The sequence below is a fragment of the Aethalodelphis obliquidens genome, unplaced genomic scaffold (assembly GCF_003676395.1).
Source record: "Aethalodelphis obliquidens isolate GAN/ISIS:26980383/991018 unplaced genomic scaffold, ASM367639v1 scaffold11, whole genome shotgun sequence".
NCBI lineage: Eukaryota > Metazoa > Chordata > Mammalia > Artiodactyla > Delphinidae > Aethalodelphis > Aethalodelphis obliquidens.
Genome location: NW_020837955.1, coordinates 18,067,974 through 18,084,961, shown reverse-complemented (window position 1 = coordinate 18,084,961; position 16,988 = coordinate 18,067,974). Strand labels below are relative to the sequence as shown.

The 16,988-nt window shown below is 44.9% G+C and overlaps 2 protein-coding genes across 4 annotated transcripts; one reads left to right on the top strand and one right to left on the bottom strand.

Moving 5' to 3' along the window:
- Positions 1–491: 491 nt before the first annotated feature.
- Positions 492–9,418, bottom strand: HIF1AN (hypoxia inducible factor 1 subunit alpha inhibitor). Its single transcript, XM_027112320.1, has 8 exons — positions 9,205–9,418; positions 8,665–8,915; positions 5,888–6,036; positions 3,382–3,527; positions 2,482–2,588; positions 1,995–2,058; positions 1,657–1,767; positions 492–804 (listed from the first exon to the last, which is right to left on the bottom strand). Exons 1-8 carry the CDS (start codon positions 9,379–9,381, stop codon positions 760–762), a joined length of 1,050 nt encoding a protein of 349 aa, XP_026968121.1. The 5' UTR covers positions 9,382–9,418; the 3' UTR covers positions 492–759.
- A 135-nt stretch (positions 9,419–9,553) lies between these two features.
- NDUFB8 (NADH:ubiquinone oxidoreductase subunit B8) lies at positions 9,554–16,682 on the top strand. 3 transcript variants are annotated; one of them, XM_027112321.1, is made up of 6 exons: positions 9,562–9,678; positions 10,990–11,197; positions 11,462–11,588; positions 13,073–13,172; positions 13,585–13,700; positions 16,054–16,682. In XM_027112321.1, the coding sequence occupies exons 2-6, from the start codon at positions 11,113–11,115 to the stop codon at positions 16,292–16,294; spliced, it is 669 nt and encodes a 222-aa protein (XP_026968122.1). In that variant the 5' UTR covers positions 9,562–9,678; positions 10,990–11,112; the 3' UTR covers positions 16,295–16,682. The 3 variants fall into 3 exon arrangements, with proteins under 3 accessions (XP_026968123.1, XP_026968122.1, XP_026968124.1); XM_027112322.1 differs by lacking the exon at positions 10,990–11,197 and having other exon boundaries at positions 9,554–9,678; XM_027112323.1 differs by lacking the exon at positions 9,562–9,678 and having other exon boundaries at positions 11,009–11,197; positions 13,625–13,780; positions 16,054–16,238.
- Positions 16,683–16,988: the final 306 nt, after the last annotated feature.

Here is a 16,988-nt window from a genome sequence, read left to right as displayed (position 1 = left end):
GAAAGAAAGAAGCTGTATGTGTCTGTAATTTGTAAGTTATGCACAATCCTTGGTTCCTGTGTCCCAAGGCTCTTTTCTGTGTATGGCTTGAGCTTGAAGGTTCAAGTTGGAACCCTGTCTAATTTACTCTCCTAGGAAGCTATTTAGGCTCTCAAAGGCAACCCTCCCCACTCTCCCTCTCCCCATTAGAGTCTCAGTAGCCATTCCCAACAGCCTAGAGCCTCTCTGTGAAAACTGGGAGGGGGCAGACTGACCTCACAGTTAGGATAGCTGTGGCCCTGTTGCCCAGATGCAATGGGCGTCCAAGAACATCTCCTCTCTCTCAGGCTGAGGCACTGAGATTGCAGGAGACAGAGCGGAGAGCCAGAGATGGCATCCTGACCCAGAAGGAGGGAGCAAGGAACAAGTACATACACGCGTGTGCAGGCATACACACGCACACACATCCCAAGGTTGACAGACTAACACACGACATGATGACAACCAGAAGCTGGGGACTCCACACACTGAATGCAGGACTTTAGGGGGCAGAGAGGGAAGGTGCTGGGGCACAGAGGCAAGGGTAAGAAGTCCCTCCGAATGGGAGTGGAGCGCCAACCACCCTGCCTTGCCCCAAACACCTGCCTCCAGGGCCACGGCAAGAGTCCAGTCCATTAAGTGCAGCGTGCAATACTAGCGTTTGGAGTCTCCTGTCCTCATCAATGAAGCGGTGTGGACGGGCTAGCAGTCACCTGGCAGGAGGCCTCGACTCCTGGCAGGCTAGTTGTATCGGCCCTTGATCATTGTGTTCAACAAGGGCCCCACCTGTGAAAAGACATGAGGAGCCAGTCAGAACTGCCTGTCCCCTAGCCCCGGAGCCAGATGAGGTGTGTCTAGAGACATCGATGTCCAGCCAAGGGCAAGGACAAGGCTTCCATTCAATCTTGTAAACCCTCTAACCAACTCTCTTCCTAGCGGTCAACCCAGTATCCTGGAGCATGGCCCTCTCCTCTGGGTCCATCTTGTATTACCTTCCCTCTCACAATACCCTACATTTGTAAGCAGAACCAAACTGACAGACAGAAGGTCAGAGGAGCTAATAATCCCAGACACCCCGAGTGTTTACGTGCATGTTTTGTAAATGTGACTTAAGAATCTTAAGTGATTCTATATCCTGAAAAGATCATTTGTAATTGGGGCTGGTGCGATCTCCCAAGCCCACAGGTGCTCTGAATGCTGAGGCTATCCACAGGACAGAGGTAAGAACATTGCAAATACAAACCTCCCCCATTTACCCAACGGGCCACTGGCACACCTGCATGGGAAGCAGGTCTCAACATTACCTAGAGCAGTCTTGGCACGGCTGGGAGCGTGTGAGTAGATGCTTTACCGCTCGCTTCCCATTCCAAAAGAATCCCCTCGGGGGTCCCCAGCTGGCACACAAGCCCCATGCGGAACATTACTACTAGCATGGAACAGATTATAATTGATCCGCCAGTCAAGCCCAGCTCTCATCAGAAAACAAGGATTTTCTGAACATACCCATAACCTCTATGAAGAAACAGGACAACAGATACTGAAACAGAAGAGCTACAGAGACTGTGACACCAATCCTGACTTTCCCTGGTCACTCTGCCCACTGAGTCACAGGAGTGCCACCTTGGGGCAGCCACATACCTCTTGTGGGTTCCCCAAGGCCTCTCCAAGCATCTTCTCAATGTTTCTCATTATGGCCACTTTCTGATGGGCTTTGAGAGGATATTCAATTCTCTTAGGGGTGGGGGCCCCCTGCAAAGGAAGCAGCAGCTCAGGAAATGTCTTTAGCAGGCTTCAGTGTCACCCACTGTTCTTCGCACCATCCTCCCTTAGGAAACCCAGTTCAACCCCACCCTCTCCAGCTCCCCCAAAGATCTAGGAATCACTTCCAGAGATAGCCAACCTCCCCACCCTGCCCCTAAATAATTTATTACACCTACCTCACCCCACTCCCATCTAGGAAAAAAACCCATATTCACCTTATACCAGAAGTTCACAGTGATGGTAATCCCCCCATTTAGTAATGACTCTATGTGATGCCACCTGCAAGAAAATAAACAGGCTCCTGTTTGCCACCAATACTTCTCAGAAGGAGGGATCCTCTGAAACTACGTAGAGTCCTGCTAAGGGATATAATGAAGACAGTATCTTCACACTCATCCTATCAAACACACCCTGAGGCTAGAGGCAGTGGTGTTCACCCTTCAAATACCCAAGAGTCAAGAACAGTTTCTCTAGCCTCAAGCCTCTGGGATCTCTTTGGACTTGAGGAACTGTCATCTTGTCTAGAAACAGTATTGCCATTTCCCCCATGTTCAGTATGCTCATCATCTGGATATGCCAACCTTCCTGTATATCACGTAAGTCCAATCCTGCCACAACTCAAAAGAAGAGACATGGATAAGGCTTTCCAGGGAATGGCAAAGAACGCTCCCTAAAAGCCCCCAGTCCTAGCCCCATCCTCACCAGTACATTGGGATGTAAAGAACATCACCAGGGCCAACCACTGTTTCGTAACCAACCACGTTCTGGAAATTGGGGAACCTCTCGTAGTCAGGATTGTCAAAGTCCACCTGAGAGGTTCAAGAGAAAAAAAAAAATCAGTCAATCACCAAATTTTTATCGGTAACTTTGGTAGTCAAGAAAGATGCCTTAAAAAAGTCTTTAGAATTTATATCCAGCAGAAGACACAACACACATTAAACATACACAAACTCTCTCAGAGAATGACCTAAGAAGATGGGCATTGTTGAATGTTAAATGATAAAGAATACTAGGCCTCAGTGCTCCTGAGGTCAGAAGCCAATCATCACAGTTTAAAGGTCAGAAAACCTACTCATGGCCTGCAGATCTGAGGAATTAGGACTCATCCTTCACCCAAACCTTCAGAAATTTTTCCCCAAATACATATTCTAACCAACAAAGATTTCTACACGAGGTAGCTAAGCGGTTTTCTCAAGAAAGGAGAGGCGCTCTCTGGTTGGCCACAAAGTCAACCACACACCTCACTGAGATCCAGAAGAGACATTAAGTGACATATCTCAATTCTATTCACCCTTTTTTTTTTATCAAAAAGAAGTAGCATCCGTGACAAAAGTAAACAATTATTAAATCCAATGGAGACATATACATTTTGTTCCATGAACTTATAATTCAAACAGAATAACCAGAGTCCACCAGCATCAGTGATGGGGTCTGCCTTAAATATCTGGGGACCACCACAGGGACCTGGAATATATAAACTACATTGTGAAATTGTCCTCTGAGTTTGTCCAAACCTGGCATACCTCCACAGAGAAGGGGAAAGACATGGCAGCCTTGGATCTCAAAGGAGTTCTACACCCTCCTCAGACCACATGAGCTCACCTGGCTCTGTCTGTCACATGGATGATGAACAGGATATGGGTAGAGGCACTCAAACTGATCCGGAGGGAACAAAATGCATCGCTTGTAGCCTTTTATCTGAGCAAAGAAGTTCTGTTGCTCATCATAGTGAGCAGGTGTCACATTTCCTGTAGGAAGACAGACATTTTCTTATTCAGAGGAGTAACTCTACTGCACAGGATGGAACACAGGCCCCAGTGCTGGAGAGAAACCCAGCCTGCCCTCTCAGCAAAGGGTTCCAAATCAAAATTTCAGGCAAGATCAGGGAGACTGTAATTACAACTCTCAGCCAATTAGGTGCTACACTTTTAATGGGTGATAAGTCTAGTAGCAAACATCACTGGCTAAGAGTTCACCATCAATTAACAAAGTAGACTTTCTTAAATGATGACTGCTGCCCTTATTGGAAGCAACTGCACATCAAAGTGATACAAGTACGGCAAAATATACTCTGCACAGGTACACCCCACTTTTCAAAAGTTAGCTTTACATCATTTTGCTTTTACAAAAGACCTACATTTGTACCTGTTTTTGCTAACCGGAAGAAATCCAAAGAGGATTTTCATTTTTATGAAAAAAAAAAAAAAGCAAAAATATCATTCAGTGTTTGTTTTGCAGCGAGTCATCACAGAGGCAGCAAGCACAAGCAGTGAGAGTGGCACTGCCAATCTCCTCCCCTGGAAACTACACTCAGAATCTCAGCATCAAGCCAGCATCTCAGTATCAAGCCACCATAGCTCTGAACTGTGTCTGTGAGCATCTGTGCTTTATCTCGATTTACTTTGTGCATCCATTAGCAAGATGTGTCCTAAAGTAATTGCTTCTTTGTTTTACATCATCTCGGCTTATACAAGGTTTCACAGGAATGCTCTGCTTTTAGACAGCTGAGGGGAACCTGTACTTGTACTCTTCTTGACTATGGCACGAATTCGAGGGCAGCAAAAAAACGAGAGTTAGAACAACTGAACTGACTGGTATCAGCAATGCATGCATGATCTTCTTTGATGGAGTTAATCAGTCATTTTAAGTTGTACGAATATGTACTTGCTTTGGGTAGCTCTTTTGGAGCTCAAAGATTCTCAACCTCTGCTCCCACTTCATCACACCTGTGGGATTGCAAAACTTCTTCAGATCAACACTGGAGCTGCTGATTCTCATTGAGGGAAGCATATCAGATTCCTGAAGAGAGTTGTATACTTTGAATAAGGCAAATTATTTAAAATGCCATCCTGAATTAGTTCTGCCCTAGCGTATGTGTGCTCCATCTACTCTTTGTAAGTGGGGCTGCATCTGATGTTTATCCTTTGCACAATCCTTGAGAGATCAAGGGACCTCTGTAGGGAATGGAGTTTAGAAAACATTCCCCAGGTCTGCCTGGGTGAGCCAAGACAGCTGCTTTCCTAAGTGCAGAGATCCATATGCACCCTCAGAGGAGACTTGCTCTTTCATCTCTACCTGAGGGATCTGTTTCCCTGCTCTCTACACCACAGGATAGGAAGGCAACATAAAAATTCAGTCAAGTAAACAAGAACTTGCTCCTGGCAGGTCAACCAAGAGTTGGTTTCAAAGGGTCAGGTTAAGGGTCAATTCATAAGTTGCACTGCTGGAAACTTTTATTAACACTGGCAGCAAAGGACCCAAATCTGAAGAAAGGACAATCAAAGGGGAAGAAGAGACTTCAGAGCCTAGTGGTGAATGACAATGAGTAATTACTCTCCTTCCTTGTTCAACCCAATTTATTCATCATTTACTAAGTACCTACTATGGGCCTGGCACTGAGCAAGTGACAGAAATAAAAATAAGAATAAAAAAGAAAAAAAATTAAAAAAAAAAAACCGAATAAGACAATGACCCTGGCTGGTAAGTAGCTCTCTTTCTCCTGATTGGCGTTTAAAGGTTCCTCTTTTTATTTAAAAAAAAAAAAGTATTAATGTATTTGCTTATGTACATGTAAAATCCACTAGCAGGATACACAAGCAACTAATAACATATGGTGCCTCCAGGGAGGGAAGGATACTGAGAGGCTGAGAAATAGAAATGGAAGAGAGATTTATCACTACATACCTATTTACACCTTTTGAATTTAACCCCATTAATGTATTATCTGTTCAAAAGATAAGGTTCAATTTACATTGGAAAAACGTTTCCCTCTTCTACTGGGATAAAAGTCTTCTGAATATAGACAGATCCAATAGAAAACAGCAGAATTTTAGAGATCCCTAATATCTAAATATATATACTCACACAGCAACTGAGGAAGGGAATAGGGAACTTTCTTTTTAGAGTACCTGACATAACGTACGTTATCTCATTTAATCTTCATAGTTAATTATAAGATATTACTGTGTTCATTTTACAAATGAGGAGACTGAGACTTAAGAAAGTTACGTGACTTGTTGAAAGTCATGGAGCGAACAAGTGGTGGGGAAAGGTTTAGAAATCACTTCATAAGACCCCAAGCCATGCTGCTTTCTGAAAGATTTCTTACCTTCCATGCCAATAAGCAGCAGGTTAGAGGTCAGCTGCCCCCAGCCACGCTTTCCCTGTTGCTTATTAATCCAGTTCCAGTTAAAACCCAAGAAGTCCATGACAATCTTCCTGCCCACAGTGTCATTGAGTGTTTGCTGCAGATACAACCTATGTTCCCCAAGAAGAAAATCCCATTAGTGCATGTACACACTGTCCCTGGCATGGCCTCTCATACCTGGAAATCCAAACCCAAGCCCATACCAACATCTCCCACAAAGAACAGCTGCAGTCATGGGACTCTCACAGAACTGAATCCTTACCTATCCTTCTCTGAGCTCTGTTCAACACCAAATTTTATATTTTAGAGAAGTGATTCTTAACTTTTTCTGGGTCACAGTATGACTCCTTTAAGAATCCAAGAAAAAAAAAGAATCCAGGAAAGGATCCCCATAAAAATGCACACATTGAACTTTAATATAATTTCATAGATTTCCTCGAAGCCTACCCACAGACCCTAGAATGATGACTCAGCCTTGTTCCAGAAACTCTCGGGGCGCGAGACATCCCCTTTGGCCCTTGATGGCCATTTCGGCAGCTCGTATTATTGTTCACCAAGAACTAGTTCCCTCCCTGTGAGAGAGATTCTTCCTCACCTCCTTGAAGCAAGGCTTGCTTATATAACTTGTTTTGGCCAATGAGATGTCCACAGAAGTGACTGGTACTACTTCCAAACTGTAATTTTAAGAACCAGTACACACTACCACATCACTTTCCCTCTGCCACAGCAATTGCAAAGCTTCCAATGGCAACTGATGGAGCAATCTGTGTCCCAAAGTGCAAAAGATGATGTAGGTAGAGTATCCAGGTGACCTGAGATGGACATGTAGCATGAGTGAAAAATAAACCTTTGTTGCTTCAAGTCGCTGAGCCCTGGACTGAAGCCTAGTTTATTTTAACTGATTCAGACACCTATCTGTAGCAGCCATCTATAGCTGAAGAAAAATACCTCACTAAGCTTTCCACAGACCGAGGGCCCCTAACATGCCTGAGGAAGGTAAGAAGTTACTTAATAGATATGAAAAGCCAAACACACTCGATCAAGTCCCGAAAGAAACATTATTTAGGGGGCAAACGTGAAGAAAAAGAAGTAATGGTCCTGAGAGCATTACTTCAAAAGCTCAAAGGTATCCCAGTGCCTGGAATCACAATGTTTAAGGCAACATTAATTAAAAATCTTGATAAATTGGAAACAGCTACCTGTTTGGGGACATGGAAACCTCAAGACTCCAATGCAACCTTGGAATGTTCCCCAGAGATTATGATGTACACATGTTCATACAAATATTTCTCAAGTAACTCTGAAAGAGTCAGGAACACTCCCCAAACAGGAATCTAAGCAATTCCTGTGAAACCTTAACAGTAAATCCTCAAAAGAGCTCAAAGAGGATCCTAACACCCTTCACCCTAGAATCATAACAAGCTGTACAATTATACAATAGAGTTGGTTGGTGCTAAAGTCAGCTGATAGGGCAAATCTTGCAAATAGTAAAAAATTTTCCTTAAATCACCCATAAAGTACAGACTACACCCATAGTTCAGACTTAGGCAAAATGCTCTCACTACAGGAAGCAAGAAACTTAAAGTGACTGAGGAACCAGAGGACTCATGTGTCTTATCTCACACTCGTTCCATGCATATGTTCAATCAATAGCTTTACACTCCACAAGCATCATTTAAATCAATCTCTCTTCTCAACATTGGGTGTATGTGTGTGCGCACGCGCGCATGCACTGTGGTAAATCTGAGGACATCATGCATGAGATGATTCAACTGAACCAGTCTCTATAAGACATAAAGAACAAATCAACCATAGTTCAGATTCTGGAAACTCTTCCGGTCAAAGTTCCATCATTAGGACAATAGCTAAGAGTCAAAAGCCAAAAAAAAAATTTAAAAGTATGTTTCAAATCCTTTCACTCTGCCACATACTACTAACAGAGTCAAGAAGAGAACTGAGGCTGGAGAGTGAAGAAAAGCCCAGGGTTGGGCACCAAATGTGAGACGGAGATAGTCATTCACCATCAAGTACTCAATGACAGCAATTCACCATCAAGTACTCAATGACAGCAATTCCCCAGAGGCAACGTTATTCTGTGGGACTGAATGTTGTCTGGAACCTATCTAAGAGGCTCTCTACCTAAGGTAGAGAGAGTCACTCCCATGTGTGTGTATATCTTGTGTTTGCTATCATCAATTCAATGCAACACATCAATATTCTCCCCCGCCTCACCTATACAACTTTTTAGCCTGCACTGCCCCCATTCAAATATTTTAGGACAAAGGCTGCAAACCCATAATCTTAGGAAATCTACTAACACATATTTTAAATTGGCCTCTTGCAGCATTTTAAAAAATATGAATTAGCTGCCCACATTTAAAAAGATTTTAAATAAAAATGCTGATTTCTGGTTTCTCTTGAAAAAAATCAGACTATCTAGCAACCCTGGGGCTGCACTCCAAAATGGAAACAAGAGTCAAGTAATGACTTCGCACTCTGAATAAGGCATATGCCTTCAGCTTCATCACAGCTTTCACCCAAACAACTTCACTCACTTCATTCACCTACCTGACTCTGCTAGGCAAGTGTGACTCTCACTTTATGAAGACAACAAACTTGAGAATCACAGTTCAAGTCTAGTCATTCCATCATCCCTCAAGCTAGAAAACTCATCCTCAGATAAGGAAAGGAAAATAGATGCCCTAGATCCAACGGAAAACCACGACCTGGGAATTTACCTCTCTTCACCTCCTCGCTCCTGTATATCCTGCAGTTTCTCAACAAATTCATGGAATTTCATTTCTTCCCTATTGGACCTCGGCTTAAAGTTCTGGAAATTAGCCATCTTCTTCTCATCATAGTACAAAAACTTGTGGGTGCTGGCACTATACACAGAGAAGTCTCCGTTGCCAATATTTTCTTGCAGGTATTCAAGGTCCCATTTTAGGGCAGGATACACAAGATTTGTGTCGGTCAGCACCACAGGCTCCTAAGTGGAAAAAACAAATGAAGTCGTCCCAAGGAACTAATGGGTTCTTGTCCCAAGATTCCAATACTTCCCAACTTCAAAATTACTTCTCCTGTTAACCAGCACGAACCTCGCAAGTCCCATTTTTCCTCGCTTCCCTCTCCATCTCCCCTTAGGCCCTAGTCCACACCACGGCCTAGTCCACAACCCCTCCCTTCCATCACCACTCGCCTTTGACCTCTCCTCCCAATCTGGTCCCTTCCCCCATCCCCCACCCCCACCCCCTCTTCGACGCGGCCCCGCCCCCTACCTCATTCTCGATGAGCTCCTCCGCCCGGGGGTCGCTCTGACTCAGACGCGGGATAGGCCGGGTCGGGAAGGTATAACTGCGCAGTTGGGACTCATCCCAGGCGGGGCCGGGGGCTTCAGCCTCTTCCCGGGGTTCTCCAGAGCCCGAGGCCGCAGCCTCAGCCGCAGTCGCCGCCATCTCCGCCGCTAGGGACGGCCCCACCGGAAGCGGAAGCTCTGCCTATTCCGGGGAAAACACAACGGAAACCATAGAGCTAGGCTGCGAGAGAGAGCGTTCCAGACACTAAGAACGCGGGGCCGAGCCCTGGGCGAGCGCCTCCTAATGGTAACCTATAGCTCTACACCCTACGCTCCGCCCCCGAAGACCCGGGACTAGACTTTAGTCCCACTGAATAGGGGTGATCATCGGGTTAACCAATTCACAAATTATTGCTGCCTCAGTGTGCCCAGGCCTACACAACAGGCAAAGAAGGAGGTAAGTTTAGTGGGGCATTAAATTTTACACTGATGGATGGGGAGAGACGCAAACTTGACCCACCTAAGGAAGTCAGAAGGAAAAGCAACTGTCCGATAGATAGACGTTGGGTAAAGATTGCTCCGAAAGCCTCGGCAAAAGATATATGGCAACTTGAATTCTTTCGAAATCAAAGACGGTTTTCTTTTGCTTGGCACCATTTGATTTTTCTGCCTGTGTCACCATCTTACCTTCTTAAAGGCATTTTTGTCTATCTTGACCGAATTAGATCAGTGTTTGCTATTGATTGAATGCAGATGTCGTCCAACCATTCTGAACATCCATTCGATTTTCATTTACAAGAGGGCAAGTTGCTGTAAGGTAGTTCTCCCCAAATTCATATACTGAATAGTATATATCAGTTTTTATTGCTCTGATATATATTTGGTAATGTCTATAATAATGGATTCTACTCCAAAACAGTGATCACCCTAAAACTTCCTGGAAATATGTGTATATTTGTACTGTAAATTATTCAAATCATACTTGTGTAGATAAAATGAACACATATTCATATGCGAACAATAATGCCCCCCCCAATTCTTTTGTTAGGCTAGTGTTCGCTAATTGTGGTTCGGCTTGAAATGTATTTATCCAAGTCCTAGTAAATCTGAGCGAATTCTAGCAAATCTGAGGTGGGTTCAGATGATAGGATTGGTTTTACATTTGTTGGGTTGAGGTGACTGGGACATTCGGATGTAAACACGAGACTGAAACTGAAGAACCAGTTTGGGGGAATTCCCTGGTGGTCCAGTGTTTGAGACTCAGCGCTTTCACCGCCAAGGGCGCGGATTCAATCCCTGGTCGAGGAACTGGGATCCCGCAAGCCGCGCGGCCAAAATAAAACAACAAAAAAAGAACCAGTTCGGGGCCAATTTGTGTGTTGCACCGTGCATCTAACTGAAGGAGATAACTAATTTGGAAAACAAAACAAGAACAAACAAGAAAGACCAAGGGCTGAATTTGAAGAATGATCACGTTTGGGGATGGAAGGAGGAACTGCCAGTGAAGGAGAGGAAAAAGGCAAGCAGTCAGAAAAGAGATTGACAGGCTCCTTTTACTTGTACCGGTCCTGGGGTAGGTGGGTCAGCTGTCCACCTGAGATGCTCAGGTTCTGAGTGCCCGTTATCCCTGGATGCGTCTAAGTCAGCTGAGGTAGAAAAGGGACATAACGATCTGAAATGTCAAAGCAGTGACCTGCTTGTTTTTCTCTCCTTCCCGCTTTCCCTCTCTGCCTCTATCCAACCGCTCATCTTCCCTCTGGCTTCCTAGCACCGTTTAAGCCCCGCCCTTATTGAACCTTTGAGACTTTTCTCCCTTGTCACGTTTGGCCCGGCTCGGCCGCCGTGACAAGGTCTTTGCGCATGTGCGGGGTGAAACGAGAAGAAGGTGAAGATGGCGGCAGCCAGGGCGGGGGTCCTGGGAGTCCGATGGCTGCAGAGGGCATCCCGAAACATGGTGCCGATGGGTGCACGGACAGGTCCGCGAGAACGGGCGAGGCCTCAGTGTGGGAGAGGGGTGCCTGAGGTTTGGTATGTCGGACGGAGGGTGGGTATTGTGGATACCGCGGCGGGCGAGTCCGGGCAAGGGCACGGGTGGAGTTGGTGTATTCAGAAAAACAGGTGGAGGGTCTGTTCGTCCCTCGAAGCCTCGGGCTCCGGTGTCTGCAGCCACCGCAGCTTGAAGCTTTCAGAGTGGAAGGAGGAATGGAGTCGCTTCTGACGTGCCCTCATCTGCTCTTCAGCCTCCCATATTACCAAGGACATGCTCCCGGGACCCTATCCCAGGACCCCAGAAGAACGGGCTGCCGCAGCCAAGAAGTATAATATGCGGGTGGAAGACTACGAGCCATACCCAGATGATGGCATGGGGTGAGATAGGGTCTGCTTGCGCCTGGGTAGTGATGGGAGAAGTTCGGCTGGGTTGGGTAGCTCAACTCTGACCCTTTTCCCCGAACCTTTTCGTGACCCCTCAGAGTCAACGGTGTGGGCGCTTTTCTCCGTGGAGGGAGGTGGGAGGGGATGGGTGAGCAGCTGCAGCCGAGAGGACTTCAATTTTTTCCTTGGCTCAGGCTGTTTCCTCAGATGAAGAAGCTGAGGTTTTAATAGCTCCCTTGAGGACCCCTGAATAGCAGGAACCTTCTTTGGCTCCATCCAGAGCGCAAGGTTTCATTTAGATTGAGCATCTGCTGGGCTCAGGTGCTGTCATCCAGGCACGTGACCAGGCTGGAGCTGGATTCCTGTCATGAGAACCGTATTTGTAGATGGAGTACTCTATATCATGTATATGTCTCTTTTAAGAAATATTTTGCTGTTAGCACTGTGGAAGTCGTAGTAACTTTAAAGCAGATTAAATAGCCAACTCCCTTAACTCCAGTTGATGGTTTTGCTCCCGCACCCCCGTAACATCCCTGTGGTTAATTGTCTGAGTTGATTACCATCACCCTCATTTTCTGTCCTAGCATCACTCTTTCAGCCGTGGTTTCAGCAGCTCCTATTCGTCTTGTTGTTTTTTAATCACTTTCTGTGACACATGTCTAGTTGTCATCATTTCCTATGTCTTTTATTGTGTTGTGGACAAGAGCAGCCTCGGTAGCAGTCTGTATAAGTTGAACCTGGTTTTGTTGGGGAAAAATCCAGCTTATCATGAAGACCCATGAGGTGTTTGAGACTTGGAGTTGTATGTCAACTCTGTGGTTGAGAAACACAGTTGCTATGAAAAGTGCTTTTCTAATCTGTACCCTTTTGTTTTCATTCCAATTAACTGGGCGATCTTAGGTTCAGACTCTAAACTTCAGTTTCTTTTTCTGTCTAATGGGGGAAACAGCGATTGATTGTTAAATTCCCTTCCAGCACTAACATTATAACATTGCATGACTTTTCTTCTTTCTGTTGAAAGAAGATAAGAAAAGCTTACATATGTTAAAATGTTTCAGAGTTTGACATAAATTTTTAATGAAAATTTGTGGACTTCCTCGGTTATTCAGTGCTTAGTGAGTAAAAATTGAGATTTTTTTTCACTTATCAAATAACATTTTATTTTATTAATGATAAATTTGGTATTGGAAGGCATTCAGGAAAATGGATCTCTTTTATACCATTTGTAGGAATGTAAACTGGCACAGTCTTTTGGGGGGGAAATTTGGGATATTTACCAGTGGCCCTTTAACTCAGCATTTCTCAATATGTACACCTCAGGGAAAAAAATTGAGATCTTGATTTGAAGGTCAGTTCCCCTGTCCTTAGGGGAGGCAGTATCTCTGTCACTTGGTTTTTCATCTCTGAGATGAGGAGACTGTGAATTGTCTGAGTGAGGCTGCTCAGAGCCCTGTCCAGAAGTTCTTGCTGTCTCTCAGGTATGGTGACTATCCAAAGCTCCCTGACCGCTCACAGCAGGAGAGGGATCCGTGGTATGACTGGGACCACCCAGAGCTGCGATTGAACTGGGGTGAACCGGTGAGAGAACCATATCCCGTTTCACCTTCCTTCCTTTTCCCTATGTCTTCTGTAGCTCAAATGGCACTTTTCTGCCCAAGCAACACTAAAGTTTTTCTGCCCAAGGAAGCGAGGTCCAGCAATCTGAGATCTGATGTTCCCTGTGTGATGTGTGGAATGGGATGTCTGGGAGTAATCAAAGCTCTGTATTGTAAGAGTCAAAGCTCTGTATTGTAAGAGTTGTGAACTTCTATGATTGAGCTGTCTCTGGTCAGCAGAGCCTAGACATAAGCCAGCATCTAGTCCTGTGGGCCACAGTATCTCAGATGTAGCTCTCAGAATATTGCCCAGGGCAGTAGAATGCCTTTGCAGTAGAATGCCTTTCAAGCCTTCTATGAGGCTCTAATCACTCTGGACTGCATGCCTTTTGCAGGAAGAGCAGTATGTGACAGTGATCTGCCTTTTTGTCTCAGATGCACTGGGACCTAGACATGTATATCAGGAACCGTGTGGACACGTCCCCCACTCCTGTTTCTTGGAATCTCATGTGTAAGCACCTCTTCGGCTTCGTGGCCTTCATGCTGTTCATGTTTTGGGTGGGGGAGACTTACCCCACCTACCAGCCTGTGGTGAGTATCTGAGAAGTGCTCCCTCAGCCATACTTACTTAGCCTTGTTTCCTGAGGGAATGAAGTCTCTGGAGTAGGGATCCAGCCAATACCAAGCTTGACTTCCTGGTAAGGCCTATAGAGGGTCTTACCCACTGGCCTGGTACAAGTACCAGAGCATTGCTCCTGCCTGCATCTTGGATCAGTCTGAGTGAGAAGAAACTGTAGGACTAGGTGAGGAATGAGAATGGAGAAGCCAGCTAGTCTTTAGAGTTGCCATTTTGGGAACTGTACTTAACAATAATATTTCAGCAAGTGATCTTCTAAGGTAGAGTCAAGGAATCTCGAGTTGAAAGCTTATCCTTTGTCGGTGTGAAGGGCACTTCCTGTAGGGTACTGGAAGCAATTAAATGTTTACTGCAAGCATGGACAGTTAGATTTTAGAGAATGTAAAGGACATAGAAAATATACTGTCTGTAGAGAACAGACTTGTGGTTGCTAAGGGGGGTAGGGGAGGTATGGATTGGGAGTTTGGGATTAGCAGATGCAAACTAGTGTAAATAGAATGGATAAACAACAAAGTCCTACTGTACAGCACAGGGAACTATATTCAGTATCCTGTGATAAACCATAATGAAAAAGAATATGAAAAAGAATATATATATGTATAACTGAATCACTTTGCTGTACAGCAGAAATTAACAAACAATGTAAATCAACTCTACGTAAATAAATTTAAAAAAGAAAGAAAATATACTGTCTAGCTTTAAGGACATTTAATTTGGATAAGAAGAAAATTTAGATACATGACATGAGCAACATTGGAACATATATATAGGAATTTGGCACAGTTTTTGTGTATATATGTGTGTAGTGAATGTGTATGCTGGGGGTATCAGGTGCTGTTAAGGAGAAGGATTATGCTAGATGCTAAAATATATATATTTTAGATGGTGGGGAGAAGTTGAAGAGAACATTTGGGGCAAGAGAAAATAGAATAAAGGAAGAGGACAGTGAGTTAGCTGGAGTGGAATAGGCTTATAAATAGTTCCTAGATAACCAGCTGCATTGGTTACCTGGAGAGCTACTAAAAATTCAGATTCCTGAGCTCTACTGCCTAGAGAGCCTAATTCAGTAATTCCAGAATGGGGTTCTAGAATCAATATTTAACAAGGTCCCAGGTAATCTTGATGTCCTGGGAAATCAGTTGTCGAAGCTGTGTTAAAAAAAAATATGGTGAAGTGAGTTTGATCAGTTAGGTTGCATGGCTGAGGGATCTGGACTTGATGGTATAGTAATGCACTAATTCAGTAAATATTTATGAAGCCCCTATCATGCACCAGGTACAGAAGGTGCTAAGGGTTGGGGGTACAGGGATGACTTGGTCTGCCTCTAGGCAGCAGGGAGCCATGTTGGGTTTCTGAACAGAAGAATGCCATAAAGAAGCCTAGGTTTTTAGGAAGATTAATTTGGGAGTAGTCTACAGGATAGATTGTGAGGAAAGGAACTGAAAGCAGGAGGCTGCCGTGTTTGCAGTTGGCTGCACAGTGCTACCTGTGCTGAGATAATCAATGTCCTAACGGTAGCGTGTGTGTCTGTGTGCACTGACACAAGCCTTCCTACCAAGCCCCCAGGGGCCCCAGGCTGGAGAGTGCACATAGGGCTGGTGTGAGCGCTAACTTCACTTCAGGAGAGCAAGAAACACAGTGTGGCTCTTCCATTTTTCAGTTCTGTAAGCACATCACCCTTTTCTCCTCCCCTTGAGCTGTGTTCTCTGACAGCTGTTTGTTGGTAAAGCCAGCAGCCCCTAAAGCACGTCCGAGCCGTGTCTCCTCTGTGCTTTCCCCCACTGTTGCTCCTGCACGCCTCATTTGCTAGGCCACTTTAGTGGTGGAACCATTAGAGGCTGAGTGACTTAAAGGAGATTGAGTCTGTCTCGACCCCGAGAGAGAGTGGGATGGATGGATGCGTCGTCTCATTTAGAAAGCTCTCCCTCACACTCTCCCTTTCTCCCTCTCTTTCTCCTTTCTCCCTCTCCCTCCCTCTCTCTCTCACTCTCACTCACACACACACAAACAGTGTAGGCACCACTTCTCTTACAATCTAGGCTTTCTCTCTGCCTTGGGCTGAGTGGGGAAGAGGAGTGCTGTCCCTGCTGTTCTAGCCCAGCTGGGTCTGACCAAAGGCTACCGTGTACCCATTTACTGTGTGTGATTCTTCACTCAGAGTGGGGTGTAGCCAGGTATTGGATACATAGATATATGTTGTTCTTGCTGACCTGTGTTTTTTTCTTAGGGACCAAAGCAGTATCCTTACAATAATCTGTACCTGGAACGAGGTGGCGATCCCAACAAAGAACCTGAGCCGGTGGTTCACTATGAGATCTGAGGAGGCTTCGTGGGCTTTGTGCCCCCTAACTGACTCCCTCAATCCTAGAGATTTTACCTTAATGAAATCGCTAATAAAACTTAGTACTGTGGTATCTGTGCCTCATTTCCCCAGGAATAGCCATTGCTTAAGCACAAGAAAATGTTGATTTGCTAATTTCACTGGGAAAAGTAGTTGAGGGTTCCAGTTGTACAGCAGGTGGTAAGGGTAGCTCCTTTCCCCATCTACAGGGTTGTGGGAGAAGGAAGATATGTTCCTGACTTCACAAGTTGGAACAAGATTTATTTCCCATAAAAAACCTTTTTAATAATAAGTGGTTAGCTAAAAAACAATACTCTAACATGTTTCAAGTACATTATAGGATAAATAGGTGTTTTGGGACTGGCCTAGGGCTGTGATTGCCTCTAATATTATATCTCTTATAAGAATATGTATTTGGGACTTCCTTGGTGGCGCAGTGGTTAAGAATCTGCCTGCCAATGCACGCACGGGACACGGGTTTGAGCCCTTGTCCGGGAAGATCCCACATACCACGGAGCAACTAAGCCTGTGCGCCACAACTACTGAGCCTGCACTCTAGAGCCCGTGAGCCACAACTACTGAGACCGTATGTTACAACTACGGAAGCCCATGCACCTAGAGTCTGTGCTCTGCAACAAGAGAAGCCACCGTGATGAGAAGCCTGCACACCACAACAAAGAGTAGCCCCCGCTCGCCGCAACTAGAGAAAGCCCGCGTGCAGCAACGAAGACCCAGCGCAGCCAAAAATAAATAATTTTTTAAAAAGTATGTATTTATTAAAAACACAACATTGTAAATCAACTATACTTCAATTTAAAAAA